Source organism: Equus quagga, chromosome 20 (genome assembly GCF_021613505.1).
Source record: "Equus quagga isolate Etosha38 chromosome 20, UCLA_HA_Equagga_1.0, whole genome shotgun sequence".
Classification (NCBI taxonomy): Eukaryota; Metazoa; Chordata; class Mammalia; order Perissodactyla; family Equidae; genus Equus; species Equus quagga.
In genome coordinates, this window is record NC_060286.1 from 18,186,863 (window position 1) to 18,203,771 (window position 16,909).

General features: G+C 55.5%; 1 protein-coding gene across 3 annotated transcripts in view; it reads right to left on the reverse strand.

The window, feature by feature from the left end:
* The window catches only part of MIDEAS (mitotic deacetylase associated SANT domain protein), a 65,760-nt gene that overhangs the window by 20,112 nt on the left and 28,739 nt on the right, over positions 1 to 16,909 (reverse strand). For all 3 annotated transcript variants that reach the window (XM_046647158.1, XM_046647156.1, XM_046647159.1), the window contains exon 2: positions 683 to 2,370. In XM_046647158.1, the coding sequence (XP_046503114.1) occupies positions 683 to 2,134 (1,452 nt within the window). In that variant the 5' untranslated portion in view covers positions 2,135 to 2,370. The remainder of the gene's footprint in view (positions 1 to 682; positions 2,371 to 16,909) is intronic.

Here is a 16,909-nt window from a genome sequence, read left to right on the forward strand (position 1 = left end):
AAATTCTACAGCCTCCTAGGCTTCTATCCCAGCTTTGTGACTTTGGGAAATCTCACTTGGGTCTCAGTTTCTTTAGCAGCAAAAGAGGATAAATGAAGCATCCCTCTCATAGAGTTTGATAATAAATTGCTTGTGATCAAACTATATATCAAACAAATATAGGCAACTCCGAGTACAACATAGGACCTCAAATTCTGTTCAATCTTCTCCCCCATTGTTATTTTCTTTTAAATCAACTTTACCGCAGTATAATTTACACATAACAAATGACCTATTCTTAATTACAGTTCAATCCATTTTGACAAACATAGTCACCTGTGCAATCACTACCACACTCTTGTCTTCGAACATACCAGATCTGGAAATGGTTTCACCTCCTTTTCCACCCAACCCTTCAAGTCCCAAATGAAAAAGCCAACCCACAATGGTGTATTGCACTTTCCTGCCCGCAACGCTGCATGCGTGTAAATCTCATCTTCCCTTCAGGTGTGGATGCAACTATGTAGAGATTCTTTGCATGCAGGGAGTTCAGAACTCTCTGAAATGAATGGGTTCTTTCACTTCCTTCCATGAAGTGAGAAAACTGCCCTGATGGACCTGGAGCCACTCACTCTCCCCTGGCCCCAGACACGGCTCATCCTGCCCTCTGCCAGGGCTGGCCCCCACCCCACACCACTCTCACCTTTGTGTTCTGTAGTGAGGCCAGCTCCACTGCCTTCTGGGCCAGGGTCAGCAAATTGGCCTCCTGGGACGCCCGGCGCCTCCGTCGTGTGCTCTGGATCACCCCGCCCCGTAGCACCTGCCCACACTCCCCCGTGCCCACCGCCCGCATGCCTTCCTCGTTGCTCATGGCAGGAGCCTCCCGACCATTGGGTGCCAGTCTCTCCCCGTCAGGCAGCAACTGTGACTCCCTCAGCTCCAGCGGGAATCCCAGAGCTTCGGGATGGGGCTGCCCCAGGGGGCCGGCTGGTGGCTGCTGCAGGGGCCAGTGATGTAGGAACAGGTTGCTGGCGGGCTCCTGCCCAGGTTGGGTGCCAGCCCCATCCAGGGCGGTGGAAGGCAGGACGCCCTCCTTAGAAAGGCGGCGGGAGCGGCGGGGGAAGGGGATCTGGGCCTGAGGTAGCACAGGCTGCGGGGCGGACTCCTGCAGGAGGGCCTTGCGCAGTTCTGGGTTCATATCAGGGTTGGGGGGGAAGGGGTAGGGTGCCATGCTGTGGTGAGCCAGGTGGGACTGCCCTAGTGGCCCGGCCGGCTGCAGGCCAAAGTCCTGGGGCTGCTGAGAGGGCGGCTGCTGCATGGGGTAGAAGTTCTCGAAGAGCTGCATCTGGGGCAGGGCTGCCTGTTGCTGCTGCTGCTGCTGTTGCTGCTTCTGTGGCGGGAAGGCAGCAACAGGGTTGGGGGGCGGTGGGCCCTGCCGGAAGACCTGCCGGTTCACCTGGTGGCCGAATGCCAGCTGGAAGGGTTGCAGGGGCAGCGTCTGGTTTGGGGGCTTCTTGGCCACATGGAAAGAGTTCAGGGGTGCCTGGGGCCGCCCCACCTCCAACTGCACCTTCTGCGGCATCATTGGGCGAACAGCGTTTCCATAGCGGTCCACCTGCGGTCCCCCTCCTTTCTCCCGCTTCAGTGCCTCAGGGTGGTTATAGTAGGTAGAGACCCCCATGCCAGGATGAGGGCTCCCCTTGGGTCCACTGTAGAGGGGCAGGCTGTGGCGGTTCCATGTTGAGTGGGGCGGAGGCTGGCCCGGCTGCTGCTGCCAGCCACTGTCACTGACGCCTCCACCCACTCCACGCTCCGGGCCCCGCCCTGGAGCCATCACAGAGTTGGGCCACTTGACTGAGCCCACCTGCTGGGACAACATGGCCGCCGTGGTCCGCTCAGACCCATACACCACAGAGTTCAGCAGGGCCAGGCTGCTGGGAGGGGGCAGTTCCACAGGCTGGGAGGCAGGGGCGACCCCTGCCGGCCCCTCGTGCCCAAAGTAAGTCTCCTCCTTCACCCTGGTGGACTGTGGAGGGGCCGGGGGCTGCTGTGGGGCCTGCAGCGGTGGGGGCTGCTCCTTGGGAGCTTGTTCCTGGTCCCCAAAGAGGCAACGCTTCCGCCTGTTCTGAGCCTTGGGCTGGGCCTGGAGGTTCATGGTGTGGCCCTGGCAGTGAGACCTAATTCACCAGTTGCCCATCCCCTGGGGGAAGGTCCTGCTGGAAGCCCGGCCCTAGTCCAGGAGCCAGAGGAGGCAGAGCAGGGGCAGAGGAAAATGCTGGATGACCGGCCAGGCACAGGGAGAAAGAACTGCTGGCTCTTCCTTCCTTTGCCCTGAAGGCTCTTGGGCTCGTCTACTCTTCCAAGTTCATGATGCTCGCAAGGCCCTGGAGTCTGCAGACAGAAGAATAGCAAGAGCGTCAGCCAGAGCCTCCCACGATGCCCCAGATGTCAGCACGAGTGTGAGGGAAGGGCCTCTAAGGCTTTGCGGTTCGACTGCCTCACAGGGACAAGCCACAGATCACAGAGCAGCATTGGTGAGGCAGGAGCCAGGACCCTGGGGGAGTTACCAGAAGGCAGCAGCATCTCCTGGGGTGCTCTGTGACTCTCCTCTTGTCCCACCACCTCACCATCCAGGTTAGGCTCCAGGATGGCTGTGTTTGGTTGTGTAATGCGTGCATTGCACAAACGCACCACCTAAGGGGGCAGCAGGGGCTGAAATCCAGCCCCAGCCCCTGCGGTCATGCTGGGAAAAGGGATGACAAAGCCCATGCTGGGCTCCCTTCTCCTCTTAAACCAGTCCTCAGCTCCTTGGGCAGCCAGGCCTGGTCCTCTCACATCTGTCCAGGCAACAGCCTCCCCACCAGACCCAGAAGGAGCTTTATTTAGCCAACACTCCTTTGACACTCCAAGCACATCTCAGACAGCAAGCGGAGAGAACAGGATCACTCCCAAATGTGCGCTGAGGGTCAGGAGCCCCACCAGGCCCTGCAGAGTCCAGGGCCCAGGGCTAGGCTCACTTCCTTTGCACTGAGACATGTAGGTGACGCCCCACGAGGGTGTATGCACTCCTAGCGCCACCCCTGGGAGGAGCTGCTGGGTGGGACTGTGGCTCCCAGAGTCTTCCCCAAACTAGCACAGAACCTGTTTTGCAGCCCTGGTGGGCTGGAGGCAGGATCCAGCCGGGTAGCTGGTCAGCAGTCCCCACCCACCCTCCTCTCTGCCAAAGAGCTCCTGGCATCCCAAGAGAAGGAATAGTACAGCTCCGATGCTGGGGGTGGAGACTGCTAGAACCCAGGTCCGAAGGTTTCTCCATGACATGGCGTGACTAGAGTGCTCAGTGTTTCTGTGTTTATTTTCCAACTTGATTAAAAAAACAACAACAGGTCGCTCTATTTATCCTGCTACAGGACAGAATCGGGACCAGGACTTTACAACTTACATGCGTTTTTATTACTTACATGTCAGTTATAACTCGCATGTATAATTTGCATGTATTTTCAAAGAGAGGGGTTTTTTTAATCCTCCCCAGGAAGCTGGTGAGGGTGGGAGCTACATGGCCCACCTCTTCCCCACGCTGATTCTGATCCTGAACCAGTCAGGCTAGGAGGGGGAAGACAGGGGAGGGGAGGGGAGGGGAGGGAAGGGGAGGAGACGAGAGCTCAGGAAGCCCCGGCGAATGAATCTGCAGGTCCAGGCTGACCTCAGACCCTAGACGTTCCAGGTCAGGAGTTCCCAGGAAACCGCCGAGAGAGCCGAGGAGGGCTGGGGCTAGGCAGTACCGGCAGGCTCTCGGCACAAGCCCTGGCTACCCCAGCGATGCCCTGGCCCCAGGGAGGCTGCAGTGCTATCGCCCTCTGCAGGCTTCCGCAGCTGCCAGCCCCTCCCTCTCCGGGGCTGCCGTGACTCACTCAGACCCCCGGCCTGCCTCCCACTTTCACCCAGCGCCCAGCAGGGGAGGAACTTCCTCCTCCATTTCCTTCCTCTGCTCTGGCCCCGAAGTGAGTGAGACAGACAGACTCTCCCGCTGGCACCCGCTTTGTCTTCACACTTGGAAGCTGGGGGAGGGAGCGAGACCAGGAGGGCGTCCAAGTCACCCCGGTCCCGCACGAAGGGGAGTGCTGGGGGCCATGGAAACCACCTTCTGAACAAACCCCTTTCTCTTGCTTGTAAATTCTCACTCCCTGACAGCCAACCCAATTCAGCGCAGAGACCCAAAAGCCAGCCCCCAGATTGAAAATAACCCTGGGCGCCATTGTGGAGCTGCAGGGTGGGACTGTCCCAGCTACAGGCTTGGGGCTCTGCCTCTCCAATCAGCATGAACGAATTAGAAGTGCGTCTGCAGAAGCAAGACAGAGGAAGGAAGAACATGCGCGAGGGGAGGGGAGAGGAGGGGGCCGAGGGGGAGCAGGCAGGTCCACGTGCCTCCAGGGGGCTGGGAGCCCCTCAGGCGCTCACGTGTACTTGAGCCTCCCCTCCTCCGACACTACACAGACCCCCCCCCCCCGCCCCCCCCGCCCCCCCCGTCCCGCCTCCGCCCCCATCGCAGCCCTGTGGACTGGTGAACCGCAACACAGGCTTGGAGCCTGGGGGAAGGGAAGGCCCACGTGGCAAAGGCCTGGGCGCACACACTGGTGTGCTCCTGAAGGAGGGTACCCGGGCGGGCCCATGGATGGCCATCAGCGCCTAGAGGAGGGCCGGCGCTGTACACAGGGTCAGGAGAGATGGGTGGAGCCTGTGAATAGGGCTCCAGGGCAGGGCCGCTCCTGTCCCTGGTCCCCACTCCCCAGCTGGCTCACCTGCAGCAGTTTGGTCAGGTCGGGAAGGGCTAGGCTCAGCTAGTCTGCCTCCCCCCCCCCCCCCCCCCCAACCCTGCACATCAAGGAGGGCTATGCTCAGGACACCACAGTAGATTTCCAAAGCTGGGCCAGGGATTTGCTTAGAAGAAATCAAGGGGGCCGATTCTGGGGAGGCTGAACTGCTCCAGAAGCTTCTGCAGAGGCCGCCCTGTCACCCCTACTGGAAGGCTAAGAGTGCTAAGAGCACAGACACCCAGACTTGGGACTCTCAGAGAAGAAAGGTCATTATCTGGGGGGATGGGGAAAAGAGTGGAAGAGTGGGGAACCCTGGGGGAGCGAGGGGACGGGACACACAAAGGCAGCAGGGCACAAAGTTGTAGTAGTAGTAGTAATAACAATAATAATAATGGACCTATGCCACGCAGGTCCTAAGTGCTCTGCGTACATTTAATTCCCACAACAGCCTTATAAGGCAGCATGAGGCATTGTTATTTTAACCTCCATTTTACAGGTGAGCTACATGAGGCTCAGAGAGGCGAGGTCACTTCCTAATGGTCACACAGTAATTATATTGCAGAGACAGGACTTGAACGTAGTCTGACTGACTGTAAGACCAAGCCCTTATTCTTTATCCCTAAGACACGCCACTAAGACACCAGGTGTCCCTCTCTGCACACTTTCCCTTCCACAGCACGCTCCTACCATCTCAGAGCAAGGATTTGCTGGACACATATCCCTACCTTCTGGCGCTGAGGAGTCCCTTACCCCTGTCTGGACAGTTGGCAGGTAAACCTCTCCTATTCTCCCCCAGTACAGCTGAGACCCCCGGTCCTACAGGAAGGGAAGGGGTCTCCCTACAGGGGGGCCAGCAGTTGTTTGAGGTCCACCAGCAGAGAGGCCTGAGACCACAATGGCCGCTTTGGCCCCACCCTCCAGGCCCAGACTCTCCAGTCCCTGCAAGCCCACCCCCACCTCAGTTCTGGTTGCTGCAGGTGGGACTTCCAGCTCTCATACCCCACTTGTACCTCACAGCCTGCAACTGTGGCCAGGACTGAGCCACTTCCTCCCATTTCGTCTGCCCCAACCTCACTCCTCTGTCCCTGAGGTGGAAGTCAGCCGGGCCTTCCTCACGGTGAGGAAGAGGAAGGAAGCCATCTTTTCCGAAGGCTGCCGACCTATGGGCCAACTCCCCGAGGTTGCAGGGAAGAGGGTACAATGAGGAACTCCTGCAGGCAGCTCACCCCTGGGACCCAGCTGCAGGGCCTCTGACGACACACGCAGGAACACTGAAAAGGAAACCCACAGTCACCACGGGGCCCCAGACACTGCAACCCACTCTATCAGTCTGTTCGACTGTCTGTCACGGCTCTATTCCCTCTTCCCTTCCTCCAGGTGCCTCACTGCTACAACCAAGCCCTGACCAGACCATAGATACCCCTGGGCAGAGGACAAGGCAAGGGTCCGATCTCAGTGGCCAGGGACCCATGAGAATGGGTCCCTTTCAGGAGGATGGAGAGTGAGAAGCACTTTCTCTCTACAGAGGGAAGTCACATGCACTAAGAAAAGAAAACAGTGATGAACCCACATATGTGTTTTGCAGATACATGAGGGAAGGTGCTAGAAAGGCTTTAGGGTGTTCTGTGCTGGTGGTGACACGGTGCCCTCCAAGGATGGCAACTCGAAGACATATTGCTCCCATCTGCCATCAGCAGCCCAGCCACACGCCCACCATTGGCTAGGAGAGTCCAGTGAGCCCTCACCACTGGGCAATGGGGCTAGGGCAAGACCACTTGAGGGGACCAGGACCACTCCCAAGCTTGGGGCATTTAGTGCGGCCATCTGAACGACAAGACTATTGTGATTCAAGGTTACACAGGCCAGGAAGGAGGTGCTCAGCTTTGTCCCAGTGGCCGCAGGGGATCAGTTCTGACTTGGGGATGGGAGTCGACTGAAGGAGCCCCTGACCCTTGAAGGCTAATGCTCCAAACTTCTGCTCTTACCTGGGCCACCTCAGCCCCACAAACTCAGCATTAGGAAGACGGGGAGTCAGAGCTCCTGCATCTCCACCCCAAGGCAAAATAGACCTAAATATGGCATCCAACAAAACCCTGAATCTCTAGGCCAGCCAGTTCCCTGAGCACTAAAGATGCTATCTTAGCACAAAGTCTAAACTCCCTATCCTGCCCACAAGTCCCTGCAGACTTTGGCTCCTGCCACCTCTCTCAACACTCCATGCTTAAGCCATCATTCACTTCCTGCTTGCTTCTAGGTCTTTGACCAGGCGGTACCTTTCCGCCTTTTCTTCTGGCCAAATCCTACTCATCCTTCAGGTCCTAGACACTGCTTCCTTTGGGAAGTTTCCCCTCACCCCAAGGCTGAGCCAGGAACTGCATGATGAGCCCAGAATCCCTCCGAAACCCCACCACCGCGCTCAGCACACTAAATTCCAAGTGCCTATTTCTTTGCCCCCAACAGATAGCAAGCTCCTTGGGGCAGAGTGTGCACACCGTTGTACCTTGGCACTTGGCTTGTATCTGCCTCTTGGGATGCTCATTCAAGACTGCACCCAAGGTGAGTCAGAGCCATGCCTGGGCAGGGCCCTGCTCACGACCGGCGTGTCCACCCTGGGTTCCGGCCCAGCCCTAACTTCCAGTCTTTCTTCCTGATGCACAGCAGAGCTCCTCACAACGCTGAGACGAAGTGAAAAGGCCCAGCCTCCTAAGCCCCCCCATAAATGGCCCTACGCCCTCTCCAACCAAGACGAACATGAATCCTTCTCTAATTGCTGTCTCTCAAGCCGCTTGCCCCTTGACTGTCATTCGCTGCCCCATACCACATACAGGCTAACTGAGAAAGTGCCAGCCCTGCCGTTGACCCTTGCCCCATTTTTCTTCCCTCAAGGTTTCCCATCCCTGCCTAGACCATGGCCAGGGACATGAGCCTGTGGATCTGTCTACCTCATGCCCTAACATGACTAGGCCGGGCCTCAAGACACCAAAGTGTCTGGCTAGGATGCCAGGGGTCAGTGACAAGGGGCCCTCCCTTGGGGAGACCATCATGGCCCTGCTGGCCCTCCAGTCCAGGCTCACATTCTGAAAAGCTCTCTCTCAGATACCCTGGGGCCTTTGGCAACAGACAGACTGGGCAAGTGGCCTGGAACTGCCATATTGGGCCAGCTAGAGTTGCCCAGGCCCTAGATAAACCTTTCCTCTGGACACAAGACAATTGTCTGCAATGCTGTATTCCCGCCTCTAACTGGGAATGCATACCTAGGCTGAAGGGCCCATTTCTCCAACACATGAGTCCTGTTCTCAAGGGATCCATAAAACCAATAAGGAAGGAGACACCAACAACAGAGACGAGGACCTGCGTCCCACAAGTGTCACTTCCCCAGGGACGTGAGAAAGCAGCCCTTATGACGTACCCACCCCCAGTCCAGAGAGTCCCCAGATTATCACTTCTCCAGATTGAACTTCAGCTCTGAAATGCAGAGGCCAGGTCAATGGCCAGGGAGTCACGAGTCCCATCAAGCTGGTCAGGCTCAGAGGGCTTGGCCAGGGTGTAAGCTGGCTGCAGTGGAGCTTGGACTGTAAAACTGCCCACTCTGGATGCTTTCAAAGGGATACATGTGAGAGGGGGATCCTTTCCTCATGAGGCGCTCTCAGGGCTCCTTTCAGTCATCTACCTTTATCGTCTCCCTCCCCCACTGCCCCACAAACAACCCCAGGATGTCCACAGGAAGCCAAGATGTCCATGAGAAGGCAGGATAACAGGGTCCATTTTATAGGGGGGAAGCTGAGGCAGAGAGAAAACACAGAGCCAAGAAAGATCGAGCCTCCAGTCTCAGCTTCCACTCACCCTGGGGGCAGGGGACACTGGCTGCCTCCCTCCCAGGCAAGGCCACAAGGATCACAGGCAGCCCAGGAAAACCCCTTCCAACAGGGCTCAGGAACCCCAGGGGGGTAGGTTTAGGCTCTCTCCAGAAGAGATGCAGCCACTGTCCCCGCAGCCAGGCCCTTAAGTGACTGAACCTCTGCAGAGGGCCTCATGGGGGCCACTGGGCTCTCAGTCTCCTCACAACCCTCTCTATGCCCTATGGGGCTCACGCCACCAGATGCTGCTCCATCTCCCTCCCCTTCTGGAAAGGCCTGGCTCACTGGGGAGGTCAAGGGCAGGGTTCTCTGGAGTCTGTGCCTGAGCCCCCGGCCAATATACAGAGGAGGCCACTCACGGGGGGCTTCCCTTAACAAGGCCTCGTCTTGCCTCCTTCCCCTACCACACACATACCCTTGGCAGCCCTGCAGGTCTGCCCACTGCCCCTTCATCCACTCGACAAGCAATTGCTGAGCACTGGCTACAAGTCAGGCTCTGGGGAGACACAGGAGACAGGGCACAGTCTCTCCCTACCCGCAGAGATCCCCCACTCCAGTGGGGGAAAAACAGAAACACACGGTGATTATAACACAAGGTGGCCTGTGCTGGGGCTAGAGATACATGCTGGGAACAGGTGACCCTGAGGAGAGTTCCCTGACTTTGAGCCTCTGCTGGAGCTGTTCCCTCTGCCTGGAAGCCCTGCCTCCACTCGGACAACCTGCCTTCCTTCAAGGCTTACCTCCTCCAGGCAGCCCTCTGGCACAGACTGTTCTCACCCTTTCTGAATCTTCATGCTCTTACTCAGTGTTAACCACTATCCCATATTGCTTCTTCAATTCCCTTCTCCTTCTACACCAAGACTAGGAGAAGCAGGGCCTAGAGACAGTGTGGCCCAATGGAGAGGGCAGTGAACTGGTTGTCAAGTAACCAGATATCTGGTCCAGGAGCCACCACTCACTGGTTCCTGCCTTTGAGGAACTTGGGAGCCCAGAGAGGGGCGGGGGGACAAGGCCTGTGTCCGGGAACCACCTTTGTAATGAGCAACTGGCACATGAAATAGCAGCCACTAGCAGTGCCCACATGCCCTGTGTGTGTGAGCACTGCTTACTTGTATAACCGCTTATTCCCATCTGAGAAATGAGGAAAGGTTGGCTCTGAAAAGTATTTTGTTTCAGGTCACAGCCTGGGGTCACAAGTGAGCAGTCAGGATTCGAATCCAAGCCTGCCGACTCTAAATCCAGTCTCTGTCACGCCTGCTGCCTGTCTATGTTGAGAGGTGGTTCTCAAACCCACCCTGAGAGGTTAGTTCATGGGTCTGGTAAGAGGGTTGGGGGAATGGAGGTGGGAAATCTGCAGTGCTTCATAAGCAGCCCAGGTGGTGCCCAGGCACTGGAGCAGGAGAGAGGCTAGAGGGTCAGGGCCTGGCACAGTGCAGTTTCCAAGGACCTACTGCTCCTCACTCCCCAAAAGAGCCACCTGCCAGAGTGCTGTGCCCTGCCCAGGAGGCATGAGGGGTCCCATGAGCCCTGGGTGGACTTTGTTCTCAGCTAGCCCTAGGGCTGCCTGAGGCCAACTGAGTGTCCATGTTTACTGTGCACTTACTGTTTGCCCAGCACTGTACTGAGGGCATTGCAGGCAACATCTCATTTAACCCTCACTCTTGTCTCATTTTACAGGTCAGGAACGGTATGCTCCAAAGTATCTATCTAACACAAAAGAGTAACGGAGTAACAGAGAAACAAAAAGGATATAAGACAGACAGAAATCAAACAGCAAAATGGCAGACAGAAATCCCACCTTATCAATAATTACTTTAAATATAAATAGATTAAACACTCCAATTAAAAGGCAGAGGTTGGGAAAATGAGTTAAAAAAACACCATACAACTATATGCTGTTTACAAAAGATACACTCTTTAGATTCAAAGACACAAATAGCTTGAAAGTAAAAGGCTGGAAAAAGATACACCATGCAAACAGTAACCAAAAGAGAGCTGGAAGGGCTATGCTAATATTAGACAAAATAGACTTTAAGACAAAAATTCTCATTAGAGACAAAGAAGGACATTTTATAACGATAAAAATGTCCATCCATCCACAGGAGATTACAATTATAAACATAGATGCACCTAACAACAGAGCCCCCAAAACACATGAAGCAAAACTGTCAGAACTGAAGGGAAAGATAGACAATTATACAATAATAGCTGGAGACTTCAACACTACATTTTCAAAAATGGACAGAACAACTGAATGGAAGATCAACAAAGAAATAAAAGACTTGCAACTGGACCTAAGAGACATCTACAGAACACTCCACCCAACAACAGCAGAATACGCATTCTTCTCAAGAGCACACAGAACGTTCTCCAGGACAGATCATAACTTATGCCGTAAAACAAGTCTCTGTACTTTGAAAAGGGTTGAAATCATACGAAGTATGTTCTCCAATCAAAATGAGATAAAATTAGAAATCGATAACAAAAGGAAATTTGGGGAATTTACAGGAAATGAAGGGTAGAAGTAACTTGTCAAGTTCTCACAGCTCAGAAGAGCCACTCCCTCCTTACTCAGAAGTGTTCTCCACACCTTCTGCACAGCCCTAGGAAGCTGCAGATCTCACACTTTTGCAAATCCCTGGGTAGCTCTTCTCCCATCCCCCAAAGTGGACACACACTGAACCTGACCCCACGCTTGATCCCAGAATTAAAACAGCTGGGGGAGGGAGAAGCCTTTGGGGCTGTAACAGCTTCTTATGCAGCCCTCCCCTTCTCCCTGGGAAAATGGCCACAGGCAAATATTTTCACTCCCCCAGCCAGTCTACAGAATGTCCAAGAGGCAGATCCTTCCCAAAAGAAGGAAGCAAACATTCATAGAGCACTTCCCCCATGCCAGGGACTCGACATACCCTAAGCCATGCTTACAAACTTCCCATCCAGGCATCTTATTGCCCCCATTCTACAGAGGGAAACTTCTGCTGTTTAAGTGGTAGAAGCAAGATTCAAATGCTTAGTCTTTCCATCATTCTCCCAGAAAAATCCCAAATCTACACTTGTGCTGGGCCTCAGATGGAATGCTACATGTGAGAATCCCACAAAACCAGGTGTGGGGCCCTCCCTTTCCTCAGGTTCCCTCTTAGAGCTGCTGCTTTTCCTGGGGACTTTCCCAAATAAAGTATAGTATATCACACTCTCGCAAGAAATAATCCCAGTCCCAGTCTGCCAGAAACAGGCTCTCCTCAGGATTGAGGGCATCCGTAAAACCCCCTGGAAGCTGGGAGAGCCCACAGGGTTTTGGGGTGAGGGGACTGCAGAGGTGAGCTGGGAGCTGCAGGGTCAGCAGGACCCTGGAGCAGAGTCCAGGACTCCAGACTAAGAGCCCCCACACCACAGGGAGAAAGGTACCTTGAGCCTCTCTTCAGAGCCAACCAGCAAAGCAGGGCCCTGCTGGGGAAGCTGAACAGATTCCAAATATCAAGGGATGTCAGTGTTCACTTGGTCCAGTTCCTCACTCCACAAAGCAGCCCAGAGAAGGAAAGGAACTTGCTTGCAGATACACAGCCAGGAGCAGATACACAGCCAGGAGCAGAGCAGGGCCCAGAATCAAGGACTCCAGGAAGAATGCTTCCTCCCTCCATTTAGGCAGGTCCCACCTTTTGGCAAGGCAGAGCTTGAAGCCAAAGTGAAATCCCATCACAAAAATAAGGCTTTCTCTTTCACCATCATCACCACCACTAACATTTCCTAAGGGTGTGCCTATGTGCCAAGCACAGTGCAACACCCCCCACACACATGATCCTGGTTAATCCTCACCAGGTAGGTATTATTACTCTCCCCCTTTCTCAGTGAGGAACCTGAAGATGTGAGGGGTCAAATCACTTGCCTGAGGTCACAGGACTATAGAGGCAAGGCTCTGGAAGCTAGAGCCCTTTCTGTGAACTTCCTCCCCAGGGCTTCAGGCTCAGCCTCCTGCTTGGGTGCCAGACCAGGCTGTCTGGGATGGACGGCAGCAACCTCTGGGCTACTCACATCATCTCCCTGGAGAGTGGCTTCAGCAGGCCTGAAAACCACTGTGATGTTCTGGAAGTGTGGCTGGTCAGGTAAAGTGGGTGAGAAGGGCCTGGGAGGTAAGGGCTTTGAAGATGAAGAGGCTAATGGTGATTACCCCCACTGGGCCAACCTGTGGAAGGTTCACATCTGCTCAAGAGGAAGCCACACCCCTCCCACACTCTCCAACCCCACACCCACGGTTGGCCAACAGTTCTTTAAAAATAAAAGCCTTGACTCTCCCCTGCTTGTCAGATGCCCCAAATCCCCAGGGGGCCCAGGCTCCTGTGCCTTCCTTTGGCACCCTAAAGTCTGGGTCAAGTCAGCTCCATGCTTGGGTTCCTACTAGTGCCAATGGCCCCCACCCAGGGCTTGAGCATCAGCCCCAGCCATAGCAACCCACCATTCTGCATGGGGCTCTCAGAAGAGTTTCTTCTCAAGAACTTAAATTCCTAAATAAAGTCTGTTCATTGCACACCCTGAATACGAGAGACAGATAGTGCCCACTCACTCCAAAGATCGTTGGTCCAAATCTCTATTTCATGACTGATGAAACTGAAGCCCTGAGAGATAAAGTGACTTACCCAAGGACACATGGCTGATACTCGGGCAGAGCCATGCTCAGGGCCTCTCAAGTGGATGTTCTCACACTCAGCACTCCCTCAGACCTGGCACTGCCAGGGTGACATTTGGCTCATCTCCTTCTGGGTAAGGAGGTGGAACAGGGGGGTCTACCGTGTGGTGTCTTCATCAGCCCAGGCTCTCCTGCCTAGCCAGCTCCAGAAAGGTCCAAGACCTACCTGATGGCTGGGGAGGGAGGGGCATCTTACTGGTTTAGAATGAAAGAATCAGGATGATATGGCTCCCCAATACCTGCTGGTGACCAAGAAGCACAAAACCTTGCTGCCAGCAGAGAAGGGTCTCAGCATGGCTGCCTGGGCCTCCTAGATGGGCTGCAGAATGGGCAAAAAGCAGCCTACCTCACCAGCCCAGCCATCCAGGCAGTGGCACACCCTTTCTCAGGCCCTGGTCAAGATCCAGGGCCTCTGCCAAATGCTCACACATTCCTTGCATTTCTTCAATCTCTGTGCAGCTGCTCCAGGGCCTTTTCTCCTGTGTTGATTTATTCTTTATTGTTCCTGAAATACACCCAGAGGCCTTTGGCACCAGGCACCAGTACAGCATCCAGCCCAAGCCCCAAGTACACAACACACCAACCAGGCTCTCTGGGACCTGGGCCAAGCCAGCTGGAATGATGGGCCCTGGGGTCAGACTCAGCAGCCAGGAAGGGAGACCCAAGGTCCCACCTACCCCAGCCTATAGTCTCAGAGCTGTTCTCAGAATCACAGAGGCTGGGATGTCGGGGGAGGAGGAGACACTCGGAAGGTCTCCAGGAGGCCTAAACTAAGCCTTTCTACTCCTTCCATGCATGAGTGACTCTCCCAGCAATCGCCCCACACAGCTGACCCCCATGTGCCTACTGCCCTCCACGGCAGGGCCTCGTGGCTCAGGCTGGGCTTCTGGCTGCCCCGTGACGTGTTTGGAGAGGGGAGGCTCAGTGGGGTCTTCCCTACCCTTCCCAGCCCCAAATAGCTCCCCTATCAACCAATCTAATGGTGCCTGAATTCCTACCATCAGCACTTCGTGCCAAGGGTCAAACATTGTTCCCTGTACAATTGAAAATAGCCTGGAGAAGCGTGTGAGCTGCGTGGTAAAAACAGACAGGGCTTTAGCGTCTGGCAATGTGTCCTGGCTACTCCAATCACCAGCCTCTCTGTGGGCCTCAGCCTCCCTATCGGTAAATAGGCACAATGTCTTCATCTCATAGTTATTGTGGGATTAAATGAGGTTAATATATATGAGAAGTGCCTGGCACAAAGTAGGGGCTCAGCCAATGTGATTTCCTTTCCCCCTTGCTGGGCAGGAGTAGCATCACAATCAGTCTGCAGCACCTGGAGGAGAATCGCATGGTCTGACTCTTCCAGTTGCACAGCTGGCTGAGCACAGGGCTGGCCAGGCAGGAACAGAACAAGGAGACTAGCAGTCCCAGCAACAGCGTCGGTCTCCGCAGGCAGGCAGGGCGTCTGGCCTAGGAAACCAGGAGGAGCACACCCAGCACAGGCCTCCCCTGGACTCAGCTGTGCCAGCGGGCCTGCAGGGACACGGTGGGACAAGAGGCAGCAGATAATACCCAGCAGAGCTTCCAGGCCCATAATTGGAGCCTCCACCCTCCTGGGCTCACCCTAAGAAGAGCAATAAAAGGGAACGTGCCATTACCTGAGGGAGGTGGGGGGTGGGGGGCACAGGAAGTATGAGCAGGGACGCAAGAGGCACCAGGGCCTGCAGGGAGCGAGCAAGCCTGACCTGAGGCCACGACAGTGAACGCCCCACAAGTGGAAGTGCCCGCCTGGTTATTTTTGGCAGCTCTTCTGCCCAAAGCCAGCAAGGAAAGGCAGCTGCTAGCAACATGGAAGGGCTGTTTACGCTCAAGTGTGCAGGCCCTGCTGCAGGGACAAAAAGAGCCCCAGCAACCACCGTGCAGAGGGGCCTCTGCCCCCTTTCTTCCTCTCCCGACTGTGTCTGTACAGTCCAATCTGCGCGCTGCATAGCTGACATAGCGTGGGTACTTCTGCTTTCACTCAGATCCAGTCTCCCGACCACAAAACTCACTCACACACACACAAACAGACAAATAAATAACTATGGAGCCAGCTGAGGCCCGAGCCACACCCAGGGGCCAGACAGTGTTCCTCTGGGCTCTTCCTGCACTGAAGCAGTCCTCCTAACTTCCCAATAGGGAGGGGCAGGGACCAGGGGCGGCACACAGGAGCAGCTCCTCTTGCCACCCTCCCAAGGTGAAAGTGGAGATCATCTGCAGGAACCTCAAGGAACTCACTGCCTCTTAGCTTCCCTATCTGAAAATGCAGGAGTTGGGAGATGTCCCAAAGTGTTTTCCAGCTCTGAGATGACTCCTGGGAGCAGGAGAGCCCAGAACTGTGACCTAGGGCCAGCTGGGGAGGTCAGACAAAGCAAGGTCTGGGGAGGGGGGGATCTGGGCCACAGCCAGGTGCATGCCCCAGGAGCTGCCAGAAGGCTGGGAGAAGGAGGAGGAGGAAGAAAGGAGAGAAAGGCCAGCTTACATGCACTCCCAGGGTTGCAAGTTATCACAGAAGCGTTTCTGAGCTCCTTTCTGAGCTCTGGGACCTTCCCCTCCAAGAAATTGGCAAATTCTGGCAACAGCAGGCTAGACTGGAGACTCTGTCTGCCCAACTGCTGGGAAAAGCTGGGAATCGAAATCCCTCACCATTTTCCTTCCTCTCTGGACCCCATTTCCCCAAGAGAAGTTGGGTAGTCTCAGAGGGAACCCCCTTCTGGCTGCAAGCCTGGTATACTTCCCTCTCTCCAAGCTCTGGCCTGGACAAACCTTGCCCTGGCTGCTCCCCTCCCCCTTCCTGAGAGTCTTGGAAGAAGCACTGCCTGGAAAAAATAACGCTCTCACCACGAGCTCCCTGCGGCTGGAGAGAAAGGCAGAGGGAACAGGGAGCACCTTCCCTGGCTGGCCACAGCACCAGGCTATGTTCCAGGAAGAACGAGCGCAAGAACCGCTGCCAGGGAAGCCTTGGGCTCCCAGCCCCTCTCCTCCCCACCAGCCCCGGCAAACCACAGCCTGCAATCACGTCCCTCAGGGAGACCCCCACCCCCACCCCAGCAAAACCCTAGGTCTTTTCTGACATGTGGCAACTTTCTTCTTATATAATAGCTTGGTGTGCGCGCCCCCCCGCCCACCCCCATGGGAGAGAGAGCCAAAGTGCTCTTTAGAGCGACAGCTCCCACCCCTAGCTCCACCCAACTCTCCACTGAGCTCACCCTGGGAGGCTTCAGGTGAAGCAAAGACAAGGGGACTTTTTCCTTGGCTGAGAAAGCAGCCTTCCTGCCACCCACGTGAGCAGTTCGGCCTGAGGCCTGGGCGGGCAGGCGGGTAGGCTCCAGAGAGCACAGGCTGATCTCTGGGAAGCTGAGCCCTTAACTTTCGGCTGTAGGGACAGAATCCATTGCAAAGGCGCACAGCAACCAGGGCCCGGGCTCCTCTAGGCAGGAGTGGATCACACAGTTGTGCCCAGGGAGTTAGAAAATGAGCTTCATTTACATAAGCCCCAGTGGCTTGGAAGGGTGCCCTCCTCCCACAAGCAGGACACTCTTCATTTCCTCTTCTCT